The 25,398-nt window shown below is 47.1% G+C and overlaps 5 protein-coding genes across 5 annotated transcripts in view; 2 read left to right on the top strand and 3 right to left on the bottom strand.

The window, feature by feature from the left end:
* The window catches only part of LOC125947944 (atlastin), a 145,511-nt gene that overhangs the window by 46,916 nt on the left and 73,197 nt on the right, over positions 1-25,398 (bottom strand). The gene's annotated exons all lie outside the window — the stretch shown is intronic.
* The window catches only part of LOC125947999 (protein D3-like), a 348,887-nt gene that overhangs the window by 278,335 nt on the left and 45,154 nt on the right, over positions 1-25,398 (top strand). The window lies entirely within an intron of this gene.
* The window catches only part of LOC125947914 (ATP-binding cassette sub-family G member 5), a 46,470-nt gene continuing 42,388 nt past the window's right edge, over positions 21,317-25,398 (top strand). Inside the window, exon 1 of the mRNA XM_049673451.1 lies at positions 21,317-21,326. The gene's annotated coding sequence lies outside the window, so the exon portion shown is untranslated. The remainder of the gene's footprint in view (positions 21,327-25,398) is intronic.
* Positions 23,911-25,398, bottom strand: part of LOC125947931 (ATP-binding cassette sub-family G member 5) — a 12,397-nt gene continuing 10,909 nt past the window's right edge. Inside the window, exons 5-8 of the mRNA XM_049673495.1 lie at positions 25,087-25,254; positions 24,801-25,012; positions 24,395-24,725; positions 23,911-24,324 (exon numbers count right to left, since the gene is read on the bottom strand). Of these exons, the coding sequence (XP_049529452.1) occupies positions 24,024-24,324; positions 24,395-24,725; positions 24,801-25,012; positions 25,087-25,254 (1,012 nt within the window). The 3' untranslated portion in view covers positions 23,911-24,023. The remainder of the gene's footprint in view (positions 24,325-24,394; positions 24,726-24,800; positions 25,013-25,086; positions 25,255-25,398) is intronic.
* The window catches only part of LOC125947910 (uncharacterized), an 8,920-nt gene continuing 8,821 nt past the window's right edge, over positions 25,300-25,398 (bottom strand). Inside the window, exon 2 of the mRNA XM_049673443.1 lies at positions 25,300-25,398. This exon is cut by the window's right edge and continues 2,259 nt beyond it. The gene's annotated coding sequence lies outside the window, so the exon portion shown is untranslated.

Raw genomic sequence — 25,398 nt, 5'->3', positions numbered from 1 at the left:
TGCTAGGGTCTAGGAGGAAAGAGAGAAAGTGCACACCGACACACACACACACACACATACAGAGATAGTTGTAGATGAATTCGTTAGCTGTTACGTTTAGCTGGTAAGCGCTGAAAGGATGCATTTTGTTTTACGCCGTTCTTGTTCTTCTTCCGCTAGTAGTTAAGTCGCGCACTCCCCCGGTCCCCGATCAAATGATGGGGGGTGTAAAATCGAACCCCCTTTTCCCTTCTACCCCCCACCAAAGGATCCGGATCAGCTCAGCTGCACGGTTTCCCGGGGTGCACAGATCGTTCCTTCGTCGCTTCTTCGCTTATTAACTTATTTCAAATGTTGTATTTGTTTGTGTGACCGTATGTGTAACGATGAGTGCGTGTGTGTGCGTGCGTGTGTGTGTGAACACACCAGACTAACCATCGGCGATGCCCGCGAGATGGACACAGAGAATGTGCTGCCATATTAAGATATGCTTGCCTCCCCCTTAAAAGAGTCCTCCTTCGTCCTCTAATGGTCCCCGAGAGGAAGGGGGGGGGGGGGGGCGTTGGTATTAATTCGTAAGTTTTTCTGTACAGTTTTTGTGTATGTGAATGTCCATTTGTCTCCCTTTCCCTTTTTTCGTTTTTGAGTTTAGCGCGGTGACTACTGCAGCACTGATTACCGTGCGATTTTGTACATACATACCTCATTGTTCTATGCTGCTGTGTAACACAACACTGCGTGTCCAAACTGTCCCCGCGGTTCTTACAAGTGCCATCATCCGCATCCGCAGCCATACGCAACCAACTGGTACTGGTGCAACTCACTATCGGCCGCCCATGTGCTGTTGGTGGTTGCGCTAGGAGTCTAGCTAGTCTGCGCTAGTATTTTTCTCGTCCGGTCTCTACCACCCTCCCCACTAGTCCGGAGCTAGTCGTAACGCTTTCCCCGCCCCTGCCGCGTAATCCCACCTAACAGACTTTGCACTTTTGTTGTTTCGTCCTAAAATGAGTTTTAATCGATAGATTTTACTGCGTGGCAGATGTACGTGTGTGAGTGTGCATGTATGCGTGTGTGTATGTGTGACTGTGTGTTAACAAAAGAAATACTACTACTATTACTAATCCTGGATAGTATAGCAAACACTCAACGCTCCGGAAGGAAACACAGCACAGCGCAGGCTTTAATAGTAAATTAATCGTACCAAGTAAGTTTACTTTTTAACAAACAAGCATTAAACGCAACAACAAAAACGCGCACCTAAATGGAGGAAGAAGACGAAAAGTGGGAATGAGCAGAAGCAGAGCACAACAAACAAAACAGAGGGTCACAGTAATGGGGGGGGGGTGATGGAGACGCCACTGGCAAGGAGCCTCACAAGACCAAGAGCTGGCGACAAGACGCCAACTGAGCAGGAAGGTGATACAAAACGACCGGGAGGGGAAAGGGACTTAACAAGTGAAATCGACGTGAGTACCGACGATCGTAGTAGTATAGATCATGTAGAATTCAGAAGAAGGACGCATTGATCGGATCAATGCGGAGTGGCGCCAACAAATCTAGAACTAGAAAGACAGCTTACAAGAATTGTCGTGCCTCTCTTTTCTAGGAATATTTGCTTTTAGGAAAAAGGGGAAAGTGAGCAAAAGATTGTGTGTATGTGTGTGTGCGCGTGTGTGAGGAAGAAAGAGAATCAGAGAGAGAGATAGAGAGTGAGTGGCCGGTAGCTTTTATATCCCAAATGATTTTTAAGTTTGCACCAACCTCTGCTCTGACGATTCGGATTTGTAATCGGCCTTGATAATTGATAAATGAAAAAACAAACAAAACAAAACAAAACAACCAACCGCTGATGGGGGCGTGACGTCATCGCGGATGGCGTGGCGCCTTATCAGATTCCATCCCATCGGATTTGCTGTAGGACACGTTTTTCTCCTTCTTTTTTTGTCTAGTTTACAGGAGCCGCGAGCAAGCATGCTCCCTCCTTTCGTGTTTGTTGTTTTGTAAGGAAAACTTTGTTTAATTTATAATACTAACCCCTTCCTAGCTGAGGGGACACTCGAGCATAAGATAAGAAACAAAACATGCACACACGAACAAAGTAAGAAAGTGAAACGAGAGTGAAACGAAAAAGAGAAAGAGTAAACAAAACAAAAACAAAAGAATCGGGAAAGACGAATACAAAACCCATATTTCTAATAAATAAAAAAAAATAAAACATAAGATAAACATTCCACAACTTGAGTTTCTTCTGTTCGTATACCGCTTCCGTTCCCAGTTCATGGTTTATTCTCTTCCCTTATATGCCTTTTGTTTATATAATTTATATAGCAGGTTTGTATTGATATTGTTTTCAGCATGTTTTCTGTTATTATTTTTGCTTTCATTTTAATATTTTAAGTTTTTTACTCAAATGATCAATTCGTTTTGCATACAACGGTTGTCATTGGAACGCTAGGTAAACTTCAAAACTTCTAGCGATAAAAATCGCATGAATTTGGTGCCAGTGGTATTTACAATGTAGATTTCATGAAAAAGAAAGCCAAACCAAAAGGACAAAACCAATCCCATTGCTCTTTGCCGCCAAACGTAGCTAGGCTAAAACCTTTAACGAAGTAGAACCCAAGTGTACCGAGCAAAAACCGCACCCCGGAATGGGGCGAGGATTTTCTCGAATGTCTCGAGTAGCACTAAAGTAAATTTACAGGTGAAACAGGGCCTTACATTTTATCAACATTGTCACGGTATCCATATGATGGAGAGACTTAGCTCAGCCCCTGCTCAGCCTATCTGCTTGGAATGAGGAATGTGTGTTGCGGTGAAAAAGTAAAGATAAAGGAAAAGCGCCATAAGCGCAACATGATTTGCTCAGTCTCACAAGTGCTCATTCTCAAATCAATCGGCCTATCGGATGGTCGGTACCGGTTGCTCTCCCCACCTCGAGGATGCATTAATGCAGCTGGAAGGTAGCGTCCGACGAGCGAACGATCACACGTAATGATCTGTCAATTTTGAAATATTTAAAAACACAATTCGGGAAAAGCAAGCGTGCAGGGACATAAAAGGTGGAATCGATTATAGAGATCGAGAGAGAGAGAGAAAGAAAGAGACGGAGAGCGCACTAAGTGCAGCTTTTGAGAAAGTTGCACTGTAATAGAATGGATGTATCGGTTGTAGGAATCAATGTTTACTAACAAAACTACAACACAAAAACGGTGGACTACTATTTCTATCAACAATATTGCCGTTTCTCGTGCATCCTTCGTGTGTAATGTTTGAATTTTGTCCCCCATTGCCCGCTCCACAACGATGTTAAACCATGTCTAACGATCGAATCACGAATCTCACAGTCTCTAGTGGTAAGTGAATGCACAGGATCAGCGAGCTCTCAATTCTCTTAGCCACGTAAGCACACAGCATGATTGACGTATGGTTTCCTTGTGCGTGCGCACCTCTACATTTTGTGGATCAGTTTTATGTCATCGTCACGTCGTCGCTCTTTGTCGTTTTATCCGTAAGTGTTATTTCACGATTCACAGAACTTTATTCACTAGATAGAAAGAGATAGAGGTGGTGAAAGTAAAAAGTGGCGCCAAACGCGCCTAGAGAACTGTTTGTTCTTGACACCGAGAACCGAGAAAAAAGGAACGGACGACGGATGGACTCGGTGCAGGCTATATTTTCTCCTTTTAGATAGAACTTACAAGCGCGGTCCTTTCAGCGAGGCCGAACGAAATAGTATAGTTCCATTTACGAATTGCTCTTAAATACTTATTATGATTAGGGGATCAGGAATGAGCTGACGGATCACGATCAGAACGGTGCGTGATGGAGCGATCGAGCTTCGATTTCTGTACGAAGAATATCAGGCAAACGAATTACTGACAACACTATTGGCATTCGAATGCATCATGGCCCGTAAGAATCCCGGAACTCCGGGACGGTCATGGATTGATGGTTTCAAAATTTATGACATTAAAAATTCGAAATTTAAATGCCAAAAATGGCGCACGCATCCATCACGCCACTGATATCGGATACCGTCTTTAGCGGCCGAGCGGCTGATAAGGAGCGAAAGAAGGAGGGAGGGCGAAAAAAATGGGGCAAACAAAAGGGAAAGATAATAACAGTACAAACATACCTACATCATCTCATTATTACGATGTAAGAGATCACTTTGCGCGAGGCACCGCAGGTTATACAAACGTAAGGCCGCCACCCTCGCTGGGTGACGTAGTGTGAAGGATCAAATCAAAAAAAGGCGTTAAATGTCGGATTCGCGAAGAATTATTTCTAAGAAAAGTGTAAGGGTATTCCAAATATTTTGATTATTCTAGCGATAAGCACCAAACGATGTACACAGTAAGACACAGGATCGTTGGGTCGTTGGTCGCCGCGAGCCATTTCGGTTGCATTTGATGGAACCTTGCGCACGCAGACGACGAACCGGCGGCGACGAACACTGAGAACTTAACACTTAACTTAACTTACGCATTAGTCATTTTACTTCATACAAGCAAGCGGAAACGGGGGAAAGGCGGGAGGATTCGAATTCGTCTCTACTACTACTACTACTACCACTACTACTCCACCGATATCCCGCGCCGGTCGGTCGGAAGCACCTTTTTGTCTTTGAATGGATCGATAGGAGCTAGGAATACAGGTTACGAAATCACTTATTTACTAACATTTACTATTAACTCTACCCTTACTCTAACGATGCTAACGGGCAAGCAAGCGAACGATTGGGCCAATTTGGCTCCTGGGAAACTTTATGAAATTACCCCCAAAAAAAACCTTGCCAGAACCACTGGTGGGGAAGGGTACAGGGCGCAGAAGACGATACGATACACTGATGATACGATGCGGCCACGATTTACGGTGTAGCCGATAGGAAACAGTGAGAATTAGCAGTGAATGGAACAAAGTTCATTGTATCTTGGTTGTAAGCTCTTGCTCTTTAAACAGAAGAAGTATAAAAATAAAAAGCCACCAAAAAAGAAAACACGATTCGTTGGTTGGGTTTTGGTTTAGTTTTGCCCTCATCCGAAATCATTGCAGAGCTTGTAAATGTATGCTACAATTGTTCATTGTTCCTCTGTATAACATAATTTTTTTATCTTTTCTTCATTTGACAACATTTGGCAATGGTAAGTAAGGGTATCTGACACACCAAACGAGATGACATGAATTGGGTCGTCGTCAGCCATTAGCTCAACATAACACCAGTTAGCTGTGAAGCATTATGAAATCATCATGTTTCTGCAGCTACCAAAGTGACCACAGACATTTAGTTGTCAAATATTTGAGTTTGACTTTTTTGGCCACTTTTCGAAAAACATAAAACGACGACAATTCTAGAGACTATCGTAAAGAATTAGAATTGATTAAAACTGCAACCGATTATTTGTTGAAGGATTTTGAAAAAAAGGATTTTGGTTCGACCTAACTGCAAGTTCAAGCATACAAGCGACTCAACGTTCTAGTCCTGAAACTAATCCTTAATATGCGTCAACAAGATTGTAGATCTGGTCGTTTTCCAGCTTCACATTCAGCGAATTTAATTGGATAACGATCAAAATCGTTTACATACTGTATCATTTAATACAATAACTAAATTTACTGTCTGTTTTGAATCCGCTTCACTGAAATGTCCACTCTGTTCGCGCGTGTCTCTGTTACAAAAGGGGAACACGTGAGAAAATGAGTTATGGTTGTGGTTTGTTAACAAACAGTGTATGTGTACCTCACCTACTCATGCCCTCTTCAAGCCCAGAAGGAAAGAGCCAGCTGCTGAAATACGGTCACAGCAATGGCCACAATTTGCAAGACACCAAAAGGGCACCCGGTGTACCTCCGACAAAGATCCTGCAACACAGCAGTGCCAGGAGGTCGAAATGCGTTCTGCAAAAACCATATTTTACAAACATAATTCCGTGCCTGTGGCCCGGTTAGCCTGCTTTCGGGAGCATTCTGGCTTCGGGTCGACAGACAAACACAAGAAGGCATCACGTGATGAAGCGTACGATCTGGTGCGGTAACGAATTGCAGGCCAACCAGCTCGCGATCATCGCGACGCGTCATGTGCAACGAGCTCGGGAGAAGTCGCTCTGCAGGACGCTCGACAACAAAAGCGCTTAATGTTGCGCATGTTGCTCGCGATGATTCATTTCTCGGACGACGCGCCGTTCGATGGTGGAATTGTGGTGGTGATTGTGTAACACGCGCACCACACAATGTTAACTAGCTCCCATTCGGTGTGCGAGCGGATGTCCAGGATCAGCTCGTTTTTTTTTTTGGAAGGAACGACGATCAAGCAACGCGCACAATGTCACAATGCGGCATTTGCTGACATCGATCGGATGCAGGTTCCATTCCAAGGTATGCTTGTGACGACTCCGAACACCGACAAGAATCAAGCCTCGTATGGAAGAATCTTTGCCCCAACAGCAACTGTCTGTTTGCTAGACCCTTAGACTAGGTTCTTAATTCCATATCGTGGCCATTACTGGTACTGTGCAGAAACAATCGGGCAGACAGCAAGCGAAACTGCGTCCGTATAAAGATATAAACATAGTCTTCGGTTGGAAATAAATGAAGAAGAAACGCGATCCAGATGAGCCGGTTTTAAGTGGTCCTTAGGGAGGCCCTGGCCCGGGCAACATCACAGTCTGATTCAGGTCCGAACACTGGCCAGTGCGGAGAGAATACAAATGAACTCCAAAGATGGCACAAATAGGCACCCTCTCCGTCGTCGTCGTCGTCGCCATGGTCGGTGGCGGTGTAATCCATGTTCTCTTCTCACTAACCATTCAACCACAACAGAAGATGATCCGACCTGATCCACGAACGAGCGTTTTGCTTCGACAATCCGCCTGTCCGTCCGCCTGCCGATGCCCGACTAGAAGCGAACTGCTCGCTACAACTACAACGATGTCCATGCGCTGGGACCATGCATTGCGCATTGGCCTTTGCGGGGACCGCTCGATAATGTTCGATTGTTGGTAATGATAATTTATGCTCCCATAATTGAATCCCACCATCAACGTCGCCGTTTTCTTCCGACCGACCGACCGACCGGACGATGTAAAAGGGGATCGGATTAGGGGGGGAGGGTGGAGGGTGTTCCAATGGAGTGGATGAATGAAAGCCAGAGGCCCGATGTGCGGATGTTTGGCGGGTTCGAACACACCTCTCGTGCGGCTGATGAGGTTTAATGTGTATTGCCGGGCTTATTATTAAGAAATAATCTAATAAATATTAGCGGAGGGATTAACGCACGATTTACTTGCTTGCTCGAGATCGAGTGTATTGACTAGCCCACGACGATGATCCAATTGGGATAAAGGGTCAGGAAGTAGTAGAATAGATTGTAGATGAGTTGTCGTTCCAGTTCGTTCGCGTCCGTCGATTCCGGTATTCAACGAACCGTCTTTGCGTGTCTGCGGCACTTACGAATGTCTTCATTAAGGTTCTGGGTTTTTTTTGGCTACCGAATGCAGGTCACTCGCCAGTTCACGAACGTGACCAACGAGCTTCTGCTGCTCCTGGCCGCTGGCTACCGAAAAACGGGCCGCCACCAGCGTCCCGGGTGGCACGTCAGGCAGATCGCCGGCCAACGATAAGCGAGCGCGATAACGCGGGCCGGACATGTGGACCCGCGACACAAAACAGACCGCCGACACACACACACACACACACACACACGCCGTGGTTAGCAGAAGGCGCCAGCCAGAAGGTGACGCGATCGCATCGCGTACACCGGTGCTTGAATTGGGCTCCGAAATCGTGCTCCGCGGTCACCACCAGCGGAGCGATCGAATCGGGAGCGTAGGGCGGCTTGAAGAGGAGGCAGAGGAGGAGCTTTAAATTTCACTCACGTCTCGACCGGTGGTGCCCTGTGTACGTCCGGAGCATCTTCTCCGGTGAGCTTGGTGGGAAATCTTGATCATGTTTCTGTCCAATTTCCTCGCCACGAAACTCATCTTGTGCGACAACCGGAACGAAACCACTGTCTCTCTCTCTCTTTCTCTCTCTCTTTCTTGATGGTCCTTGGTGATGCTTCATTCTTTCTTTGCCTCTTGAAGATCGTAATTTTTTGGGGCACGTAGTGACCGTACGTGAAGCTCACCGAGCAACTTCATTTGTTTTTTTTTTTGGGGAATATTATTCGCTCCCATACCTCTGGTGCAGTATCTGCTGTAATCTCCCTTAACGTAAGCGACTTCCATTAATGTTGTAGTACCAGAGTTCAGTATTATTGTGGCGAGTAAACGCAATGTTGAACTACCATAAGTCGCCATAGCAAAGTAGAGCTGTCGTTAAGACGAAGAAGTATTCAATTATGCATGTTCGTGGTGCGCTTTTTTGCTTCTAAGGCAGGTCTTCCTTTTACTTCTGATTCTAATTTCCATTCAACTAAAAAGTGCGCATTATTGATTAAAATTCTAGATTACTTTGATTTATTCGGCGTATTTTCAGAAACATGACCTTTTGCAGATCTCGCATACTGATTCCCAGCTAAAGGAAATCAAGTAACCCAGATAATGACCGAAAATATTGCGCATGTTTGGCCTGCTTAAGCATCAAATACATCATGTTTTACGTTTATTTTCTCTTTCTATTGAGGAAGGAATTACTAGTTCTTGACCAACTTCCGTCTAACTACCTCACATTCTTGTTGGTATAGTTTTCCAAGAATTCTCAAGACCTGTTCTACATTTCATCTGATCAAGTTCGTGAAAACTAAAGACGAAAAATCCAGTTACCTTTGATAGCGGCACCTCATCTCAACAAATTAGTCCCCTTCCATTTCACGAGAACACTTCTAGTTCACATCCACAGATAGTTCAGACCATTACTCCCAAGAAGTACCACACCACATGCACCAACAAACAACACCCGTGCACATATTGGTCCGTCCGTCTGAAACCTACATAGAACTCGCGAGCCAGATAATGAATTAAGTTGTCGCAGGAGAAATGTCGATAGTTATCGGCTTCCGTATGGTTCCGCATTATAAATTGTGCCCATACCGGTGAGAAATGAGGCCAGGACTTGTGCCGCTGCGACACGGAGATCTACCCGGATGACTTCTGTTGCGATCGCAACGCATGGCCTGCTATTGCGCTCAGCCATTGCGCTCAGCCATCATTACACCGCGTTCCCTCATGTGCTACTGTACCGCAGCGGATGAGTCTCGCGCACCTTACCGGGGGGCATCCAACGGCGTGGATCCCGATGGAATGAAGGGCTACTGCTCACACTAGACCCCCCACTAGGGCGCGGCTGGGTGTCCAGCGCACCGCAACCCGGGGTTAGAACACCGCAACCGGTGGCTGAGCATAAGAATTGACCAAGCAAACCATGAAGGAGCTCACCGTCTTCGTCGCGGTCGTCGTGGAGCAAAATTAATTACCCTCGATGAGATATTGCCACCGATTAATCTTAACATTGTGACTAAAGGAAGGTGAGATGAGGACTGGCGGAACGTCCGGAGCCTTGAGAGACCCTTCCATCGATCGCTCCCCGCCTGTCTCAAGGGCATACGCACCACGAGCGTTCGCTACATTGTGCTTCTTATCACACATGTGCACGTGCACTGCACAGGAGCTCCGAGGATCGGAATGCAGGCGCGGCCAAATCGGCGCCAGGTGATTATCGACCCGCCCACCGATCGGACACTTCCCTTCGTCTCATCTGCACCCGGAAACGGAGGGAGGGAATGTTAAAATGTCTTGTTAATTTCACGTTTCATTAACGAAATAATGTAAAATGCAAATCATATAGCCACCCAATACCTCCCCCGGAACCCGAATGTGTTCCGGGGGGGGAGGAAAGATGTTGTTTTTTATTTCGGCTTCCGAATCCGAAACACCACAACAACGTCCTCCAGGAGCAGCAGCAACAGCAGCAGCAGCAGCGTCCACCAAAAACCCCATACGACACAAACAATTAATTAACGACGATGATGATAAAACGGACAAACCCGGAGAGGGAGAGAGAGGGAGAGGAAGAGACCTTCTCCCGTCCCGAACTGTGAAGAACTGGATAACACCCGGAGGTCGGTGCCGGTGCTCACCGAGGGGAGGTTGTCGATCGTTGTTATGCTTCTGCTGGCCGGTTGTCGTGTCTTTCGAGCACGAGCACGAACGGTACCAGCACAGAAACCATTCGACACCCGTGAAGTGAGGCCAATCTTCGCGCCTTCACCAATGCCAACCGGGATGGGGCGGGATGCACACCAAGATGCACCCAACATTCGGCCAACACAGTTGGTGATAAATTATCCACACACACAAAAAAACAACAACAACAACAACCGGCTTCCCGAAGAAAGAAAAAAAGCTGGATCCCATATTTTCCGCCATTTAATCGATTCCCGGGATTTGGAGACTTGGAAATCAACCCTCCGCTCGGACGCTTTCGGTTTGCCACCGTTACGGCCAAGGCGTCAACCAGTAGGCACCTCGATCAACCTTCAAGGCTCTCCAGGCTTCTGGAGAGAGAAGGAAAGAAAAAGAGAGAGCAAGAGAGAGGGATTGATTTCGATCATTAGCGGGTGACATCCGATTAAAATTGTGTCATTAGCAATCGCTACAAGATCGCGATGCCAGCCCGGCGATGACGCGTTCGATACGTTGAGATACGCTTTGGCTCCGGCGAGTCCCAGTCTCATCAGTATGCTGGCAGCCCGGGCAGGACGGGCATTCGCGGTGCCAGAGTTTTGCATTTGCCAACGCCAGGACAGGGGACATTTTTTTATTTGTTCTCCTCTTCTTTTTTTTTTGGTTTTGGGAGCGACGATCCAGAATTTCACAAATTAAAATCCAGTTTATCCTGTGCCGCTACACGCGTTTATCGCTTGCCACACGAATTTGACGCGAGACCGCTCGAGAGCTCGGCGCAAACACTTGTTTTATGGGCCAGTCCCGTGAGGTGATGTGGCCATTCCACGTTTTCACGGCAGCTGATGGCTGAAGCGTATGCGAGACCGGGAAGAAGATCAATTTATCGCGCTCGAAACACCGAATCATCAAAACACCAGAAGTCGGGTTTGGACTCGGGATGGAAAATGGTTCCAATTTGCTGTGTTCGGTCCATCATTAGTGCCGGCCAAATACTGGTGTCCAATTTGTGTTTATTGTCCCTGTCCGGAAACCGTTTTTACAAGCAGGTCGGTGGCAGGTTGTGGCAAGCAGACGTGGTAGTATCTCAACCCACTTTGCATTCCAACCGGTGGCCGAGGACCTTCGCATTTGAAATGCAAACTGATTATCGGTTCTATCCGGTAACGTTCGTCTGGAAAGAGGACAGTGGAATAGGCGAGAAGCTAGCCGAGAGATTTTAAATCGGTTTCGGGAAAGCCACCTAATTATCGGCGGTTTCTATCGATCCTGAATCGATCAGTTTTGGATCCTTGAGTTAATGATCCGAACCGACGGCGACGACGACGACGACGACGATGATGATGATGATGATGATGGTGATGATCTAGCGTCCGGCTTGTTTGGCTAATTTTGAAGCAATGGTTCATCAACACCCTTAGCGGTCTAGGCGATAATTCCATTAGATCGTGATTAGCGCAATTAATTTTGAATGTCGCCTTCCTGTCGTCTGCTTTTTGGCGGCGTTACGCAACAGACCAGAGCTGAGAAAGATTGTCGTTTGGCTAGAGATTGATATTTTGGAACAAAACGAGCGGTTCTGAAATGATAGGAATAACTTTAGATGGACTGTTAATTGGAACTGTTGCATTATGATGAGTCCGTGATTTTTGGGAAGTTTCTTGATGTGGAAATAATGAAATGATATTTCTCCAAATACAGATACTAAAAATTATAAAATCGAAAACCGAACTGAAGATTAATTTGGAACAGTCATTTTTATATGCCTGTTGTTCCATTTGTTGATCGTACGTTAATTCGAACCAGAATCAGGCTAATTTTAGAAAATGTTTAGTAGCGAAAGCAATCAAATTACTTTGTTTAACTAAATGTTATATTCAACTGCAACTTTTAAAGAAGGTTTAGTCGCAATTTGGTGAACAAAACCATGTCGTTTTTGTGGAGTAGCTCCGTCCTGAATTATTTGACATATGCAAATATATATTCTTTGGTTAGATAGAAATTTTTCCAAGGTAACACTGTTCAATGTTTGTTGAATTTCCAATGTCATAATTTTAGGACGAATAAATGATGGTTTTTACGATTTTTCTCTATAAAAAGAGTTGTGTACAATTATTTGAAAACTCGACGGGGCTACCTCATCATCCAAGGACTTTTCTGTTCGAAAACGAAGATACTGCTACAAATGCTCAAGAAACAGTATCCACAGTGTACAGACGACACCAATGGAATCTTGTAGTATATTCTAATCGCCTGGCCATTGCAGTAAATCCCCCCTTCAGATACATTACCTTAAGCGGCATTCTTGATAAGTTACGAAAAACTCCGAAAAAAACATTCACCTCTTACTGGGAGAGATTTCCGCTCTCCAGCAGCGCCAGCACGTGGTAATCGAACGGATTGATTACACTCAAAATCGACCTTGGGACCACCGAGCACACGGACACGGACACTCGATACATACGACCATTATGCCCATTATACAAATAAACCTATCCTCTCGCCGGATTTACGAACTCTCAACCTCACCAAATTATTCCCACATTACCATTTGTCACGCCTGGCACACATGACACTCCCTCTAGGGGGGTCTCGAGAACCAAACCTCCACCAGACCGCACCTGTTGCTGCTGTTGCTGCTACATGAATATCGCTTGAGTAAGATAAATCGAACTGCCTCTAAATCTGATCTCAGATTATCATCCCGCACCATCACGAGACATTTCGCTTCAACCTGACGGCACCAACTGGCGCGCGCTTTTTCGGGCCCATTCCCTCGACCGGCATCTACAATCACCATGCTGACCGGATGCTATCAATTCCGGGAGCGACAAAAGCAGAGTTCCCCCCGAAAAAAAAACACACACAGGGAATCGATTTCGCTGATGTCGAGCATCATCGTTAGCAGTTATCGGTTGGGGCCCATCTCGAACGATCGATCGATTGATCGTTGGATACCTTTCTGCTGGGCATCGGCTCGTGGCTTAATGGGTGTTGCGCTTCTGTGGTTGCTTCCACGGTACGGTCTCGGTCATCGATACGATGCCGATCGATCGAACCGATCAGATAGCGAAAACGGGCGCGTCGATTGCCACGCGCACCCCCCGAAAAAAAACCAGCAGCACCAGCAGCAGCAGCAAGAGCAGAAGCAACAACAACATCAACAAAAACCACAAAATGGAAGAAAAAACTGGCTCTTTCCCTGCCGTGAAGTTCGTGTGTGGCCCGCCCCGCCGAAGCTCCCGAATGGTGTTCGTTGTTCGTTTCGGAAGCCAGAAACTGACAAAGCACACGGACCTCGCACCTCGCGCGCGCGGGCCCCGCGTCGAGGTCCCGGTCCTCATCGAAACATAAGATCACTCATTCATCAGCATGAAAGAGGCCCGTTGTAGCGCAGCAGCAGCAGCAGCAGTGTGTGGCCTCCCTCTCGACTCAATCGATCGCTCGCCGAACGGCCGAAGCATAAGTTGGGGCCCCCAAGGGGTTGTGCTTTATTTATTCTTGTGCTTCTATTGCTCCGCTTATTGAATCACCGGGAGTCCACTTGACCGCGAGAGACCAGAGCGTGAGATTTGCCGAAAGGAAGTCGAAACCGGGAAGGGAAATGGGGAGGGAGAGGGCGACTTTGGATATCAAACACTTCAGACCCCTGCTCGTTGGAGGCCACGGGACCACGAGCTAACAAACGCCAGTTGCCGAGAGCCACGCCACGGACGGTCGGTAGCCCTTGGGCTGGCTGGCTGGCTACCGTGGCCACCGCGAGGCTTGATGTTTATATTGAATCGCGAGCCAACCGCCCGGCCCTATCGAACGGGCGGCTGAGGTTGATTGAGGTCTCAACGATCGCTCGCTTGATGCATCGACGACGACGACGACGATATCGACGAGAAAGGGATTCAAATACCTTTGATTGAAGCGGGCTTCTAACAACAACAATTTCGTCGGATCGATCGTCGAACGCGAAGCGCAGATTGTGACGGATTGGATTGGATCGGATCGGATCGGATCGGCGACGGTTTCAGCTTCCGTCAGTGCCGCCCGGTAGTCCCCCGGGAAAGCTTTCTATTAATATTATGCTTCTGAATGTGTATTTCCCTGTTGGCTCGATAATAAGATTATGAATGGCCGATTTGATGTCTCGATTCCGGCGGTAACGGCGATCGCGACGCGATTTCCACCAGTCATCGCGCGCTGCTAGTCAAGGATGGACAGCTCGAAGATTGCCGGGAGTTTGGCCGCGACGCGATTGTTACGCGTTGCATTGTTCGATCCTCCTGATCGCTACATGGCACACGCCCCAAGGGAGACCCCTTAGGGCTTGTTAGGGGGGGATTGTGGTCATTTTTTTTTTTGTGGTCAGGATGACAGACGGAAGTCTTTGGAATTGTTCGTACGTGTGGATCGTTTCGCTATTTTGCCGCGTGGCTGGCGTATCCTTTTCGGTAATAACAAAAGCCAACTTCAATCTCAAACTGATTCGATCTAATGGTGTTGTGGTGTCGTGGTGGTGGTGGTGGTGGTGGTGGTGGTGGTGGTGGTGGTGGTGGTGGTGGTGGTGGTGGTGGTGGTGGTGGTGCTAATGGATCGAAGCGGGCTTTGGATTCGATTGGATTGACAGAAGAAGGTTATCTGTTAAGATGGGGAAGCAATGATTGGAAGGAAAATAGTCACAAAAAGAGGTTTAAGGATTCCTTCCTTCCCTATTCATACGTTATTCAATATTGCATTTGGACTATTGTGGTGTGTATATGTGTGTATGTAAGGCAGTAAGCACTTAACGGGCGTAGATCAGGTCTGATGATCAATCCGGGTGTGAACAATGTTTAGATTTTCATCCATTCCATTGCTTTACAGATTTGTGTAGCGCTCGTTATCGTTTCGAAATTGATTGAGGAACAAAAATACAAAGCTGTATCGGTGAAATTGATTCCAGATGGTATAAGAATCGATAAACTGTGGTCGTGTCTTTCGACCAATAATTCGGTAGCAAATGCTTTTGATATGTTTTATAGACACGTTTCCATTTTGAGTGCGATCGATATTCAACCCAAAGTGATGGATTAATGAAGCGGTGAAAATGCATGGATAAAAACATATTTTACTTTTCTAAAAGGACTAAACTAGCTACATAAATTTCGCTAAATCGTATACCTGGTATAAAGTGATACAAGTTGCAAACTGTAATGTGGTTCATTTATATTCTAAAATGCAGATTAATACGTCCAATCCTTGCTGATTGTCAGTCCTGACACTAAACAGTATTTCTATTATGTTAGTTGGATTGAATGATCAAACTGTCACTGTTAATAATGTAAAATGAAGTAATTGCCTTTCTTCTTCTCATCTTTCTCTATAATCGTACTCTATAGCCTTTGCTCCACCGATCTATATAAATATATTGCACACCAAAAAGCTAATATTTCACCGATGACACTGCTGACACAAATGGCTCTTCAAAATGAGTTCAAAAGACCAACAAGCTAACTGACCAACAAGCGACACACAAACTGCGCTGCAAATGCAATTTTCGTTTAGAAATTGATTCGTGAAGCAGTAGCAGCAGCAACAGCAGCAACAGCAGCAGTCGCAGCAATTCCATTCCGTCTCAATGTCGCTCGAAGCTGATGCACCGCGGTGATGGTGCAGCATTATGCACCGTTACCGATCGTTACCGGGGTCCCGCAATCCCTGGCACCTCGAAGGTGTTGCAAATGAAGAAGATACGTTTTTGCTATTCTGGTCAGCTGTAAATCTTGCGTAATGCTCCGGCACAAAATCAGAGCTGGCCCATCAACTCACTAGGGGCCCCATCAGCCCCAGCTAGTCAGCATAAGCTAGCTGGCTGGCTAACCTTCAACGATCGGTTCCTTGTACTCCACCGTGCACCGTTAGTTACACGTTACGCGGCGACCGTACGGGCGGCCAAGGCAACAGCCAGGGCAAATCGGAGGTGAACGATGCCGCGCGATGCCGTATGATTTAATGGGGCACCGACACAAACACACACACACACGGACACACACGCATGCACGCACGTGTACGGCGGTGCGTCCTTCGAACGGATGCAAAATGCATCCAATTGCACATTGCACATCGATTGGTGATGGGCCATAAATTTAACGCACGTCACGCAAAGCACAAAAGGGCCGGCCTGCCGCCGCCGAGCGCGCGCGCCCCCGTGTGAGTGTGTGTGTTGCTGTTTGTGTGGCTTATCCTTTCGCCGTCGCAACCCGTGCGCTTTGTTGCTGCTTTGATCGGAGAGGTTGGTTGTACCGAACGGGAAAAAGGGGGTGCGAACAGCTCTAATCATTAATTAATCATGGAGCGCACGATGATTTGTGTTGTTATGCTGCGGCAACGTAACCATCCGGCGTCGTCGTCATCGTCATCGGCAGTGCTGTGTGCGAGAGTGTGCAGAGCTAATTGAAGCCCGCCTAGACCGCCGCCATCGATTGCCCGGTACACTGGGTGGTATGCTGCCACCGTTCCCGATGCGCGATGCCTGGAATCAACTTGCGATGAAGATTTCGATGATGTTTCGAAACGTTTCGATTTGCAAATCGTGTTATCCGTTTGCGTTCGTTGTTGTTGTTGTTGTTGTTGCATTGGCCACGCGGTTCAAATGACCTCAAAGCTCAATGTTTTCAATCGGTTCACCTCCGGATAACGCACAATGGAGATTGCATGCTGTTCATGGGAGGGGAAATTCCAAATACCAAATGAAAAAGGCCAGCTGCAGGGTGCAAAACCGTTCTTTTATCTCAAGTAAATTAATGGCGCACACCAAAAAAAAAAAAAAGCACTAGCACAACGCTGGTATGACCCGTAGGTATGAATCATTTCTCTGCTGGAGCCACGCAGCGGAATATTCTTTTCGCAAAATAAAAGAAACCATAAAAAAGTGTAAAGAAACCCCCCCGCCCCAAAAAACCTCGCCGTTAAAACCTCCCCCGAAAAACCGCAAATCGCCGGAGAAAGCAACCTGTACCGTCTGTTCTGGCCTGGCCAGGCGCAGCTGGCGTCGTTCTGTTGATGTGGTTGAGGACGGGGCGGGGGTTGGCTGACGCCACGGCCAGGGCCGCCCGGGGCCTCCCGGAATGGTTATGTCAAATTTACATGCGATAACTGATTCGAATCGATCGCGAACACAACCCGCGATCGCAATCCGGTTCCGCAAACAACGACGCAGAGAACGAACAAATAGAAGAAGTGGAGGAAAAGGAAGAGGCTTCACTTCAAGGCGTTTTTGGGGGGTTCCATGCGTCGCCCATCCGGCGACAGGACGAACGGGAGACCCCTCCGCAAAAGGGAGCCCCCCTCTCCCGGTGGGGTCTGGGTGGCAGGGGGTCTTACGATTCATTGAATCGGCTTGGCGTACACCTACCGGGCAGACCCTGTGGCCGACAGCCGAACGGCGAGCCAAATGTAAATAAAACATGAATTTAATCGTTTGCCGGCGTATCAGGCGATGGAGCAGGGTCAGGGGCAGGGGGGAGGGAGGAGGGCGGGTTGGCACCCCGTCAAGCTGGGCAGGGCAAGGTACGACAAACGCATGGCAAGACATGGCCGGTCAAACGGCGGCTCTTTTTTCCTTTTTCTTTTTTCCACCCCTTCCCCCCTCCGCGTTTGCCTCAACCCCAGGGAACGCGCTTCTTCGGAAGTTCAAGCCGCTCATCAGCATCATCCGGTGGTCCAGTTACGTGCCCCCCGAGGAGGGAGGAAGGGGAGGCGAGGGAGGAGTAAGGTCGACCTGGCCGGTTGACTGAACTAAATTTGCTTGTTGTTGATCATTGCTTGCCATGCGATGCCGTTCCAGCGTCGCGTCGCGTCGCGGACCCACAAGATGCATGGACCCTCTCATCTCTCCCGTTGGTCGCCGATCGCTTTTTATTGCGTCTTAAGCGGCCACAGAACGGTCCTCGCTCCTTCTAACCTATAAAAAGGAAAATTATGCACACCATAAACCCCCCGCCGCTGCTGGTTGCATTCCACGGTCGGGCGTACACGCACTCCTGTACCTGCCTGTCTGCCTCCCCTCACGGGGGAAGGAGGTCGACAGAGTGGCTGTGGCTTTATGAACAGAAATGGGAATTCGATCATTTATGGCACTGCGCGTACGCGGCGTACGCGGTGATCCGCTGCTTCGACAGGTTGATGCAACCGACGGAGCATTCCGCGCAGTCCTAATCCCGGATTCAATTTACATAAGTCACCCTGGTGCTGTATGATGGGAGGAGGATGGAGAACATGCCAGTGGATGGATTAGCCTCAAATGCGGCGATAAAAGGCCAGCAACAGCGACAGTCGGCATCTTATTGCCGCAAAGTAAAATGGCAATTTTTGTGTTAATAAATGTAAATGTACCTTGTAAATGTGTCAAAAGTATTTGCAGTGGTACTAGAGGTTGAAGAAGGCGGTGACTTATCCCAATCGTTTGGTTGCAGGATGATCGGAGTAACCGTGGACAGTTAATAACCGAGGCTAGAACGGTTATCAGGCCTGTTTAGTTAAGGGGGGGCTTCGGTATTTTATTTTAATGCTTCGCATTTCTTTTTTACATTTTTTTATGAGTGCTTATCCTTTCAAGAGTATTGTGTAAAATTTTGGGATCAATCGAAGCCCAACAGACAAAGATATTGATTTTTGAAAATCCGCCTTTCATACAAGGCTCACAGCATCTCGCATCTTTGAATCGCGATCCCTAAAACCTGCGTTTTCAAAGTCGGTGCCCATCGTAGCTTCCAAACTACTGGACCGGTCGATTTGAAAATTTGAACACATAATCTGAACACTATTTACCAGGTATCCCCGTCAAGATTTTATAAAAAGGTATATTTTTTTTAAATAATTTTTTTAATTATGTAAAGTGTCGTTTTTTGGGGCAATATCGAAAAAAGCAGCACTTTTTCAACTTCAAAAATCTGCCAAAAATCTAAAAATTGGAAATTCAACAAAAACTCGACGAGGCTACCTGGATAAACTTATAATCTAACAAAAGAATATTCATTTGTATATTTTTGATGACCCAGCACGTGGCTACGATGGGCACCGCAAAAAGTACATTTTTGCCAACTTGCCTTTCTAGATTGGATGCCATGAATGTAATTTAGATCAAATCTTCCCCAAAATAGCACCAAATATTCTTGAAAAGCTGTATTTCGATATGCCATTCACTTGAAAAAAATAAAAATAAACGGTTTCTTCACTAAAAATCGTCAAAAGTAAGCCTGTTTTTGACCCGAAATAACCAAAGCCCCCCCCCCCCCCCCCCCTTAAAGAAAATTGTTTTCTCAATAAAAAATCATGTTTTTTCCTAGAATATTTCACTATCCTTTCCACAAAGCTATCCACATTTAGACCAAAAAAAAAGGGAAAGATACAGTATTTGGATTTAATGAAAAAAAAAATCACGATCAGCAAATTAGATGCTGGAAATGGTTTCTTTATCCGTTGAAGCGCAAAAACAAATGCTCTATTTTAGGTCCAAAACTAGACGTAAGACACTTTGAAAAAAAGATATTTCTGCTAGTTGAGTATAGTTTTTACGGCTAGCGCCATCAAAAAAGATGAGTTTACTCACTTAAAATTCGAGAAATTCCTATCCAAGAGTATAGGGTCGAATTTTTGTAATTTTTTTCTCGCAGCAGACACGACTAAACAGAGGAAACACTCTTACAACTGTTAATTATTCACACAGAACAGTTCCACAAAAACACATGCACCCTTGTTGAGGTAACCCAGAAGACTGAAAAATTTTATGTATCGCATTACTAATTAACGCATTGGTAACTACGTTTTATTGGTAACTAGGTAGTGATACACATAGCTACCACAGCATACTACACATGGTTAAATAATATTTTCATTTTAAAGTTGAAGGATTTAATAGCAAATAATGAATGCATGCTATAGTTCTTTTGGCTGCCATTCCATCTGCCCCTATCTGAGATAAGAGTAAAACGTCACTTTTTCTTAATTGCATTATTAAGCATACGATTCCCCTTTCCCGCAAACTATGCAACCGAAAAAAGGGAAATTAGGAAGATGACTAATGCCTGCTATATGCTATTGTTGCCGAAACGTCTTCGGGAGTTGCGTAAGGAATTGGCATCGCCAGAAATGCTTCGCGATTAATAATACCCCCGCCTCTACCCCTGCACCAGCACCACCAATCAATCCCACCCAAAATTCCGTCCTTCCGTGGTCCCTGTGGATGCTCCTTATCGCTCTCCGAGATCTCCGAAACCACCCATCACTCATGTTTTAGCCTTTCATGCCTTTGAAGCGACTTCAAGCGGCCCTTCCTCGCCCATAAAACCCCTTCACCTCCGAAAACGCGGCACGGCGCTGAACAGTTGCCTCGGCGTTCATTACCACCAACCGTTTAGTGTTGCGTTTAGTGATAGCGGTAATCGATTTCGGACTTTTCCTTCCTGCCCTCGTGCGCTCGTGCCGGCACGCGATTTAGCTACTCAAATTTCACTCGAGTCTACCTCCTGCCCCCAGGGTAGCAGCACACGCTGCTAGTCAAGCCTTAAGGATGGAGCGCTTCAAGCGTGGCGTCGAGTGGCACGCGCCGTCTTGTCTTCCCTTTGCGCCGCCTCATCCTCCTCCTCCTCGCCAGCCGCAGCCAAAAGCGTATCGCATTTCAATTATGAGTTATGTCGTCGTTGGACAAAGTGTTTTGTTTTAATTTAACGACAAGCGCGGCGCGGCGCGGCGATCGCGGCGTGAGGTGAGGATGGTGAGCGTTTGCTGCGCTGCTTACAATTAGCATATGAATGTGTGCCGTCCGTGTCGTCTTCAGCATCAGCAGTGTTGGAAGGAAACATCCATCTCGCGGGTGGCGAGAAAGTGCCACATTAGGCCACCGGGAGGATCGATCGGCGAGCATTCTTGCTCGGGTTTTCTGGGAGGAACAGCGCCCGACAGCGATCGGATCAAGGCGAGCATCAAGGCGGTCTTTATACCGAATTTCGATGAGCCTCCCCGATCGGGTGGCAATGATTTTTCAATAATTTAATGAATGATCGTATCGATCGTTCCGCCATGTGCTGCCAATTGGTTTGCTCGTTGTGCTCGAGCGTGACACTGACACGGTCTGATCGGTCGGAGTGGCGCAGAGCACCAGCTCAGCGCGCGGCGATTAAATCAACGTTCTGCGTTCTGGCCCTTCCTCTTGGGAGGTGACGTTGTGCGTCGAAAGCATACATTGAGTGTGTGGTCCTGTGGCGCACAGTGTTCGTCACTATGTGTTGTGGTAGCATAAAGCATTGGAAACGGAAAAAGAAGCATTACTTGCTGTGGAGATCGTAAAAATAATGTTTATTTTGCGGTTAATGAGTGTTTTTTGTGACCAAAATAATATTATCGAATACGATGCATAAACAGTAAAAAAAAATCTTAAGTTAATTCACAGAAATTGTCCACAAAACTCGACGAACGCACCACGCTCATTGTATCATCGAGGAGCATCGGGTAGCATCGAGGTGTACGACAGCGAGCCCACAATTGTCGTACACTCCGATGTCCCGTCCGGATTGACAGTCGCCAAGCGGTATCACCGTGAAGCTTCATTAGTGCGACGCGAGCCTATCTGCCTCGATCTCGATGTCCACGACGGCGTCCACACGCAGTACGCATCCAACGCCCCGACTCCTCAATTATGTTGCTTTCGCGGCCACTTCGCGACCGCGACACCGGTCCCCGGTCCTGCCGTGGTCGCCAATTCGTGGTGCACTCAAGTGCGGAAGCCACATCCGAGCATCGTCGTCGAGACGAGACGAAGCGCTACCGTTCGCTATCGCGGAATATGATGATTCCCGATAATCCCACGAAATCCCGCACACTCTCACCCCCCCTGCTTGCCGATCAATCCTTGCCCTCCCCACACACCTTCACCTTCAGACCTCGACTGCATCACGTTGGCTGCCATATTTATTACACTTTTTGCACCTCATTCTCACACAGCGCAGCGACGTTTGGGGCTGGGAAACGTTGTTGCTTGAACACAACATATACACACACAGACACATGGACATGGCTGGCTGATAGGGCTATTGATGCATCGGCCGATGGCACATTTCCATGGCCGGAAAGCAAATGGCACGACAGAGAGAGGGAGAAAGAAGCAGAGAGAGAGAGAGTGAGACGCTGGTGGTGCTCGGATTAAATTAAATGATACCTTTTAAGATGTCACGATCGGAGCATAAATACGAAGAGAAAATAACATATCATAAGATTATCAATTAAGGCTGCCCGCCCGATTCCGCGTCCGATTGTCTTTGGGGTTGCTGCAGCCACGGGCAAAGGCAACGAAGGAGCGTTCCATGGTTTTCCGCTTGCTAGCGAGCGAGCGATCGTCGTCGTCATCATCATCAGCGTGTCGTTCGATCGGTCTTCGATCGATGGTACGGTCCGCGCCGCCCCCCGATTCGTGGACTAGCATATTTTATTTTTATTTTTTTATTTTTTCGCCCGTTTCTCGCGATTTTTATTTCATCTGCGACATTCGACATCCGGCCGGCACGCCGGCGTTCGTGCAGCGGCTGCAACGACAACTGCCCCGAGTGATTGTCGTCGTCCTGCGTCCTGCGTTCTTGGGAGGGGTGCTTTGCTTTTCTTTATTGTTTTTCGTGGTTGGTGTGGTGTGCAGGGTTGGTGAGGGATTGAACCGTAAAACCGAATATTCCTGCACCAAACGCACAGGCGGCGGTTGACCTTCGGTGCGCTGTCGCACTTGGATCACACGTACAGCGCCACTTCGCGCCACGCTTGGGGCTTGGAAATCATTCCGGTGTGATGTGATCTCGGTAACCTGGAAAAAGAGGAACGATCACGGATCACACCCTGGCCCTGCAGGCTGCCGGGTTCGTTGCCGGGGCAATTAAAATGTTTAATGATCGCGATTCCGTTCCGTGCTGGACCTCGGGGGACACTTTGGGTGTGAAGGAGTTCACACATTTTCACGCTTCGGCATCATCATTTGCAGGTAGAACTCCCAGTTACCGGTAAGGCACCACACGCTTCTCGCTTCTGGCGGTGGCTATAACTAGGCGAGAAAGGAATGATAACGAATTGGCACTTGGCCCTCTGGCGTCGGGAATGCTGCATCCTATCCTGGAAGAACGATAAAATGGTGAAATTTATGAACAGCAGCTTGTTCTTCTTGCAATATTGGTGCCGTTGGTAAGTGCCGTTTAGAAGATATTGATAGAAAATGGCTTCTAGTAAGATAGTTTATACACAGTGTACGACTAAGTGAAGTTTACTAAGTGGAAAAAATAAAAAATATGGCCAAAATTTTTTAAAAAATGATGAAATGAACCTCTCCTGCTTTCGCACACAAGTGTGAGCGAGAAAAAAGATAGAAAAGAAAAATACCGCAAAATATTTCAAGCAAAACAAAAACTTGTATGCTAATTTGTACACAAGTAAGCGAGAAAAAATAAAACAGCGCCTCCTACAGGAAAAAACGAGAAGTTCCGCGATTGATTTTGTTTCGATTTGGCCGTTTTTTGCTCGATGTCTTCATATTTTGCTCGAACAACTCCCCAATAATCCCCAAAAAGGCGCAGGAACAACGAAAAAGGATTCTAAACCCTTTTGCAACGCTGTGGGAACCAATCATCTGCAGGGGGCACAGAAATGCGCCGACGAGATCCGGGGGATCGGAAGGACTGTCGCTCGTGTGTAGCGTCCAGGTCGACCCAGTATTCGGTTGATTATCGGATAGATCAATGCTACATTAATGTTTCCTGAAAGCTTATCTCTTTTTTACCACGCAACGTACGCATTGAAGGTCCAGAATACGAAGTTTAAAAGGATTTTATTTCGGTCATTCGTCCCACCGGGAAAGTTAAGTAATACTTTTATAAATTAATATTAAAATTCGCTCCAAACTCCTAAGCGCCAGTTTCTCTATTCGCGAAACTTCCGGCGTACGAAACGCGGCATCGGCAGCAGATACAGAATCATATTAAAGGCGCAGAGTCCCAGCGCAAACGCAACACTAGCGGCAATATCGGTCGTCTCCTGGGCATTCGGGTGGCCAATACGATCCAGCAGGAAATCGGCCGGCGTAGGACATGTGATACCGGTTGCTGGTGTGCAATTCATTTTACGTCCCAAAAACGAGGCCGTATGGAGCAGAGAACTAGCGTACTTTGTATGGACACCCTTGGCGTTATCCTGCAGCCATCCTGGCAATCCCTTGGAAGACCTAAAAACGAGGAATTGCACAAAGGTCATGAGAGTACTCTTCTTTCTTTTGTAATCTCAACGGAACGTACCTGATTGTACCGCTGGCCAACGACAGACAGACGATGAGAATGTACGAAACGGCAATGGCCGCATTGAGCTGCGACTTCATCACCAACAGGAACATGATACACAGCTGTTCGGCAAGCATGAAACTGGTCCATATAGCGACCAGCAGATACATGAACGTCATACCATCCGGGGTCGAGGGATCCAGCACTAGCGGATACAGTGCACATGCCGCAGCGGCCGATGAAATGAACGAAAACGGTATCGAGACCACGTTGTACGCTATCAGCATCGTCGCACCGGTGTACAGTCCTTCTGCATACTCCTGGCAGAATCGTTTTCTCCACGGTGGAACTGTAATACACGCAAGCGGGGGTTAGTAAAGGATATTTTTTCCCGAATCTGAAACCATGTATGTGTCACACTTACACAGTGAGATCGTTGCCCAGATGCCTACACCGTAGCTTAGTGCAAGTACATTCATGATCAGACCACTTTTACTGAAGAACCCATGGGAATCGTCACCGATTTGACCGTAGAACAGCCACAGCAATCCCATCGTTGCCGGAAGTGCAAGCAGACGCAGAAAGAGTGCCTTCATTCCTGCATAACCACAGGAGAAGGTAGCAGCAAGCAATCGTCTAATGGCGAATAGAAGGCAAGCAATTCAGTACTAGCACCGCAAACGAGACCGTTCGTGACCAAAGATACTTACAGATAAAGGATTCCCCAAACCTTCAGCTCTCCCGGTTTACCGTATGCCAGCGGGATCTTTCCACTGCCGATTGGATTGATCGGTGCCTCGGGGATCGGTGTTTCGCGAGCGAACCGTTCCACCAGCGCCTCAATCTGTTGGCTCGACTCCAGGAACCTGTCCCTAGATCTGTGATGGAATGGAAAGAAAATATTTAACTCGATCGAGACTCACAATCTACGATTCCTAGATATCTAGTGCCCAGTCCAAATTTTCGGATAACCCGCAGTAAGGCACACGATCCGAGTAAAAATTAATAAATATAAAGTTTAT

Source organism: Anopheles darlingi, chromosome 2 (assembly GCF_943734745.1).
Source record: "Anopheles darlingi chromosome 2, idAnoDarlMG_H_01, whole genome shotgun sequence".
NCBI classification, from domain to species: domain Eukaryota; kingdom Metazoa; phylum Arthropoda; class Insecta; order Diptera; family Culicidae; genus Anopheles; species Anopheles darlingi.
The sequence above is the reverse complement of the archived record's forward strand: the minus strand, read 5'-3'. Positions and strand labels throughout refer to the sequence as shown.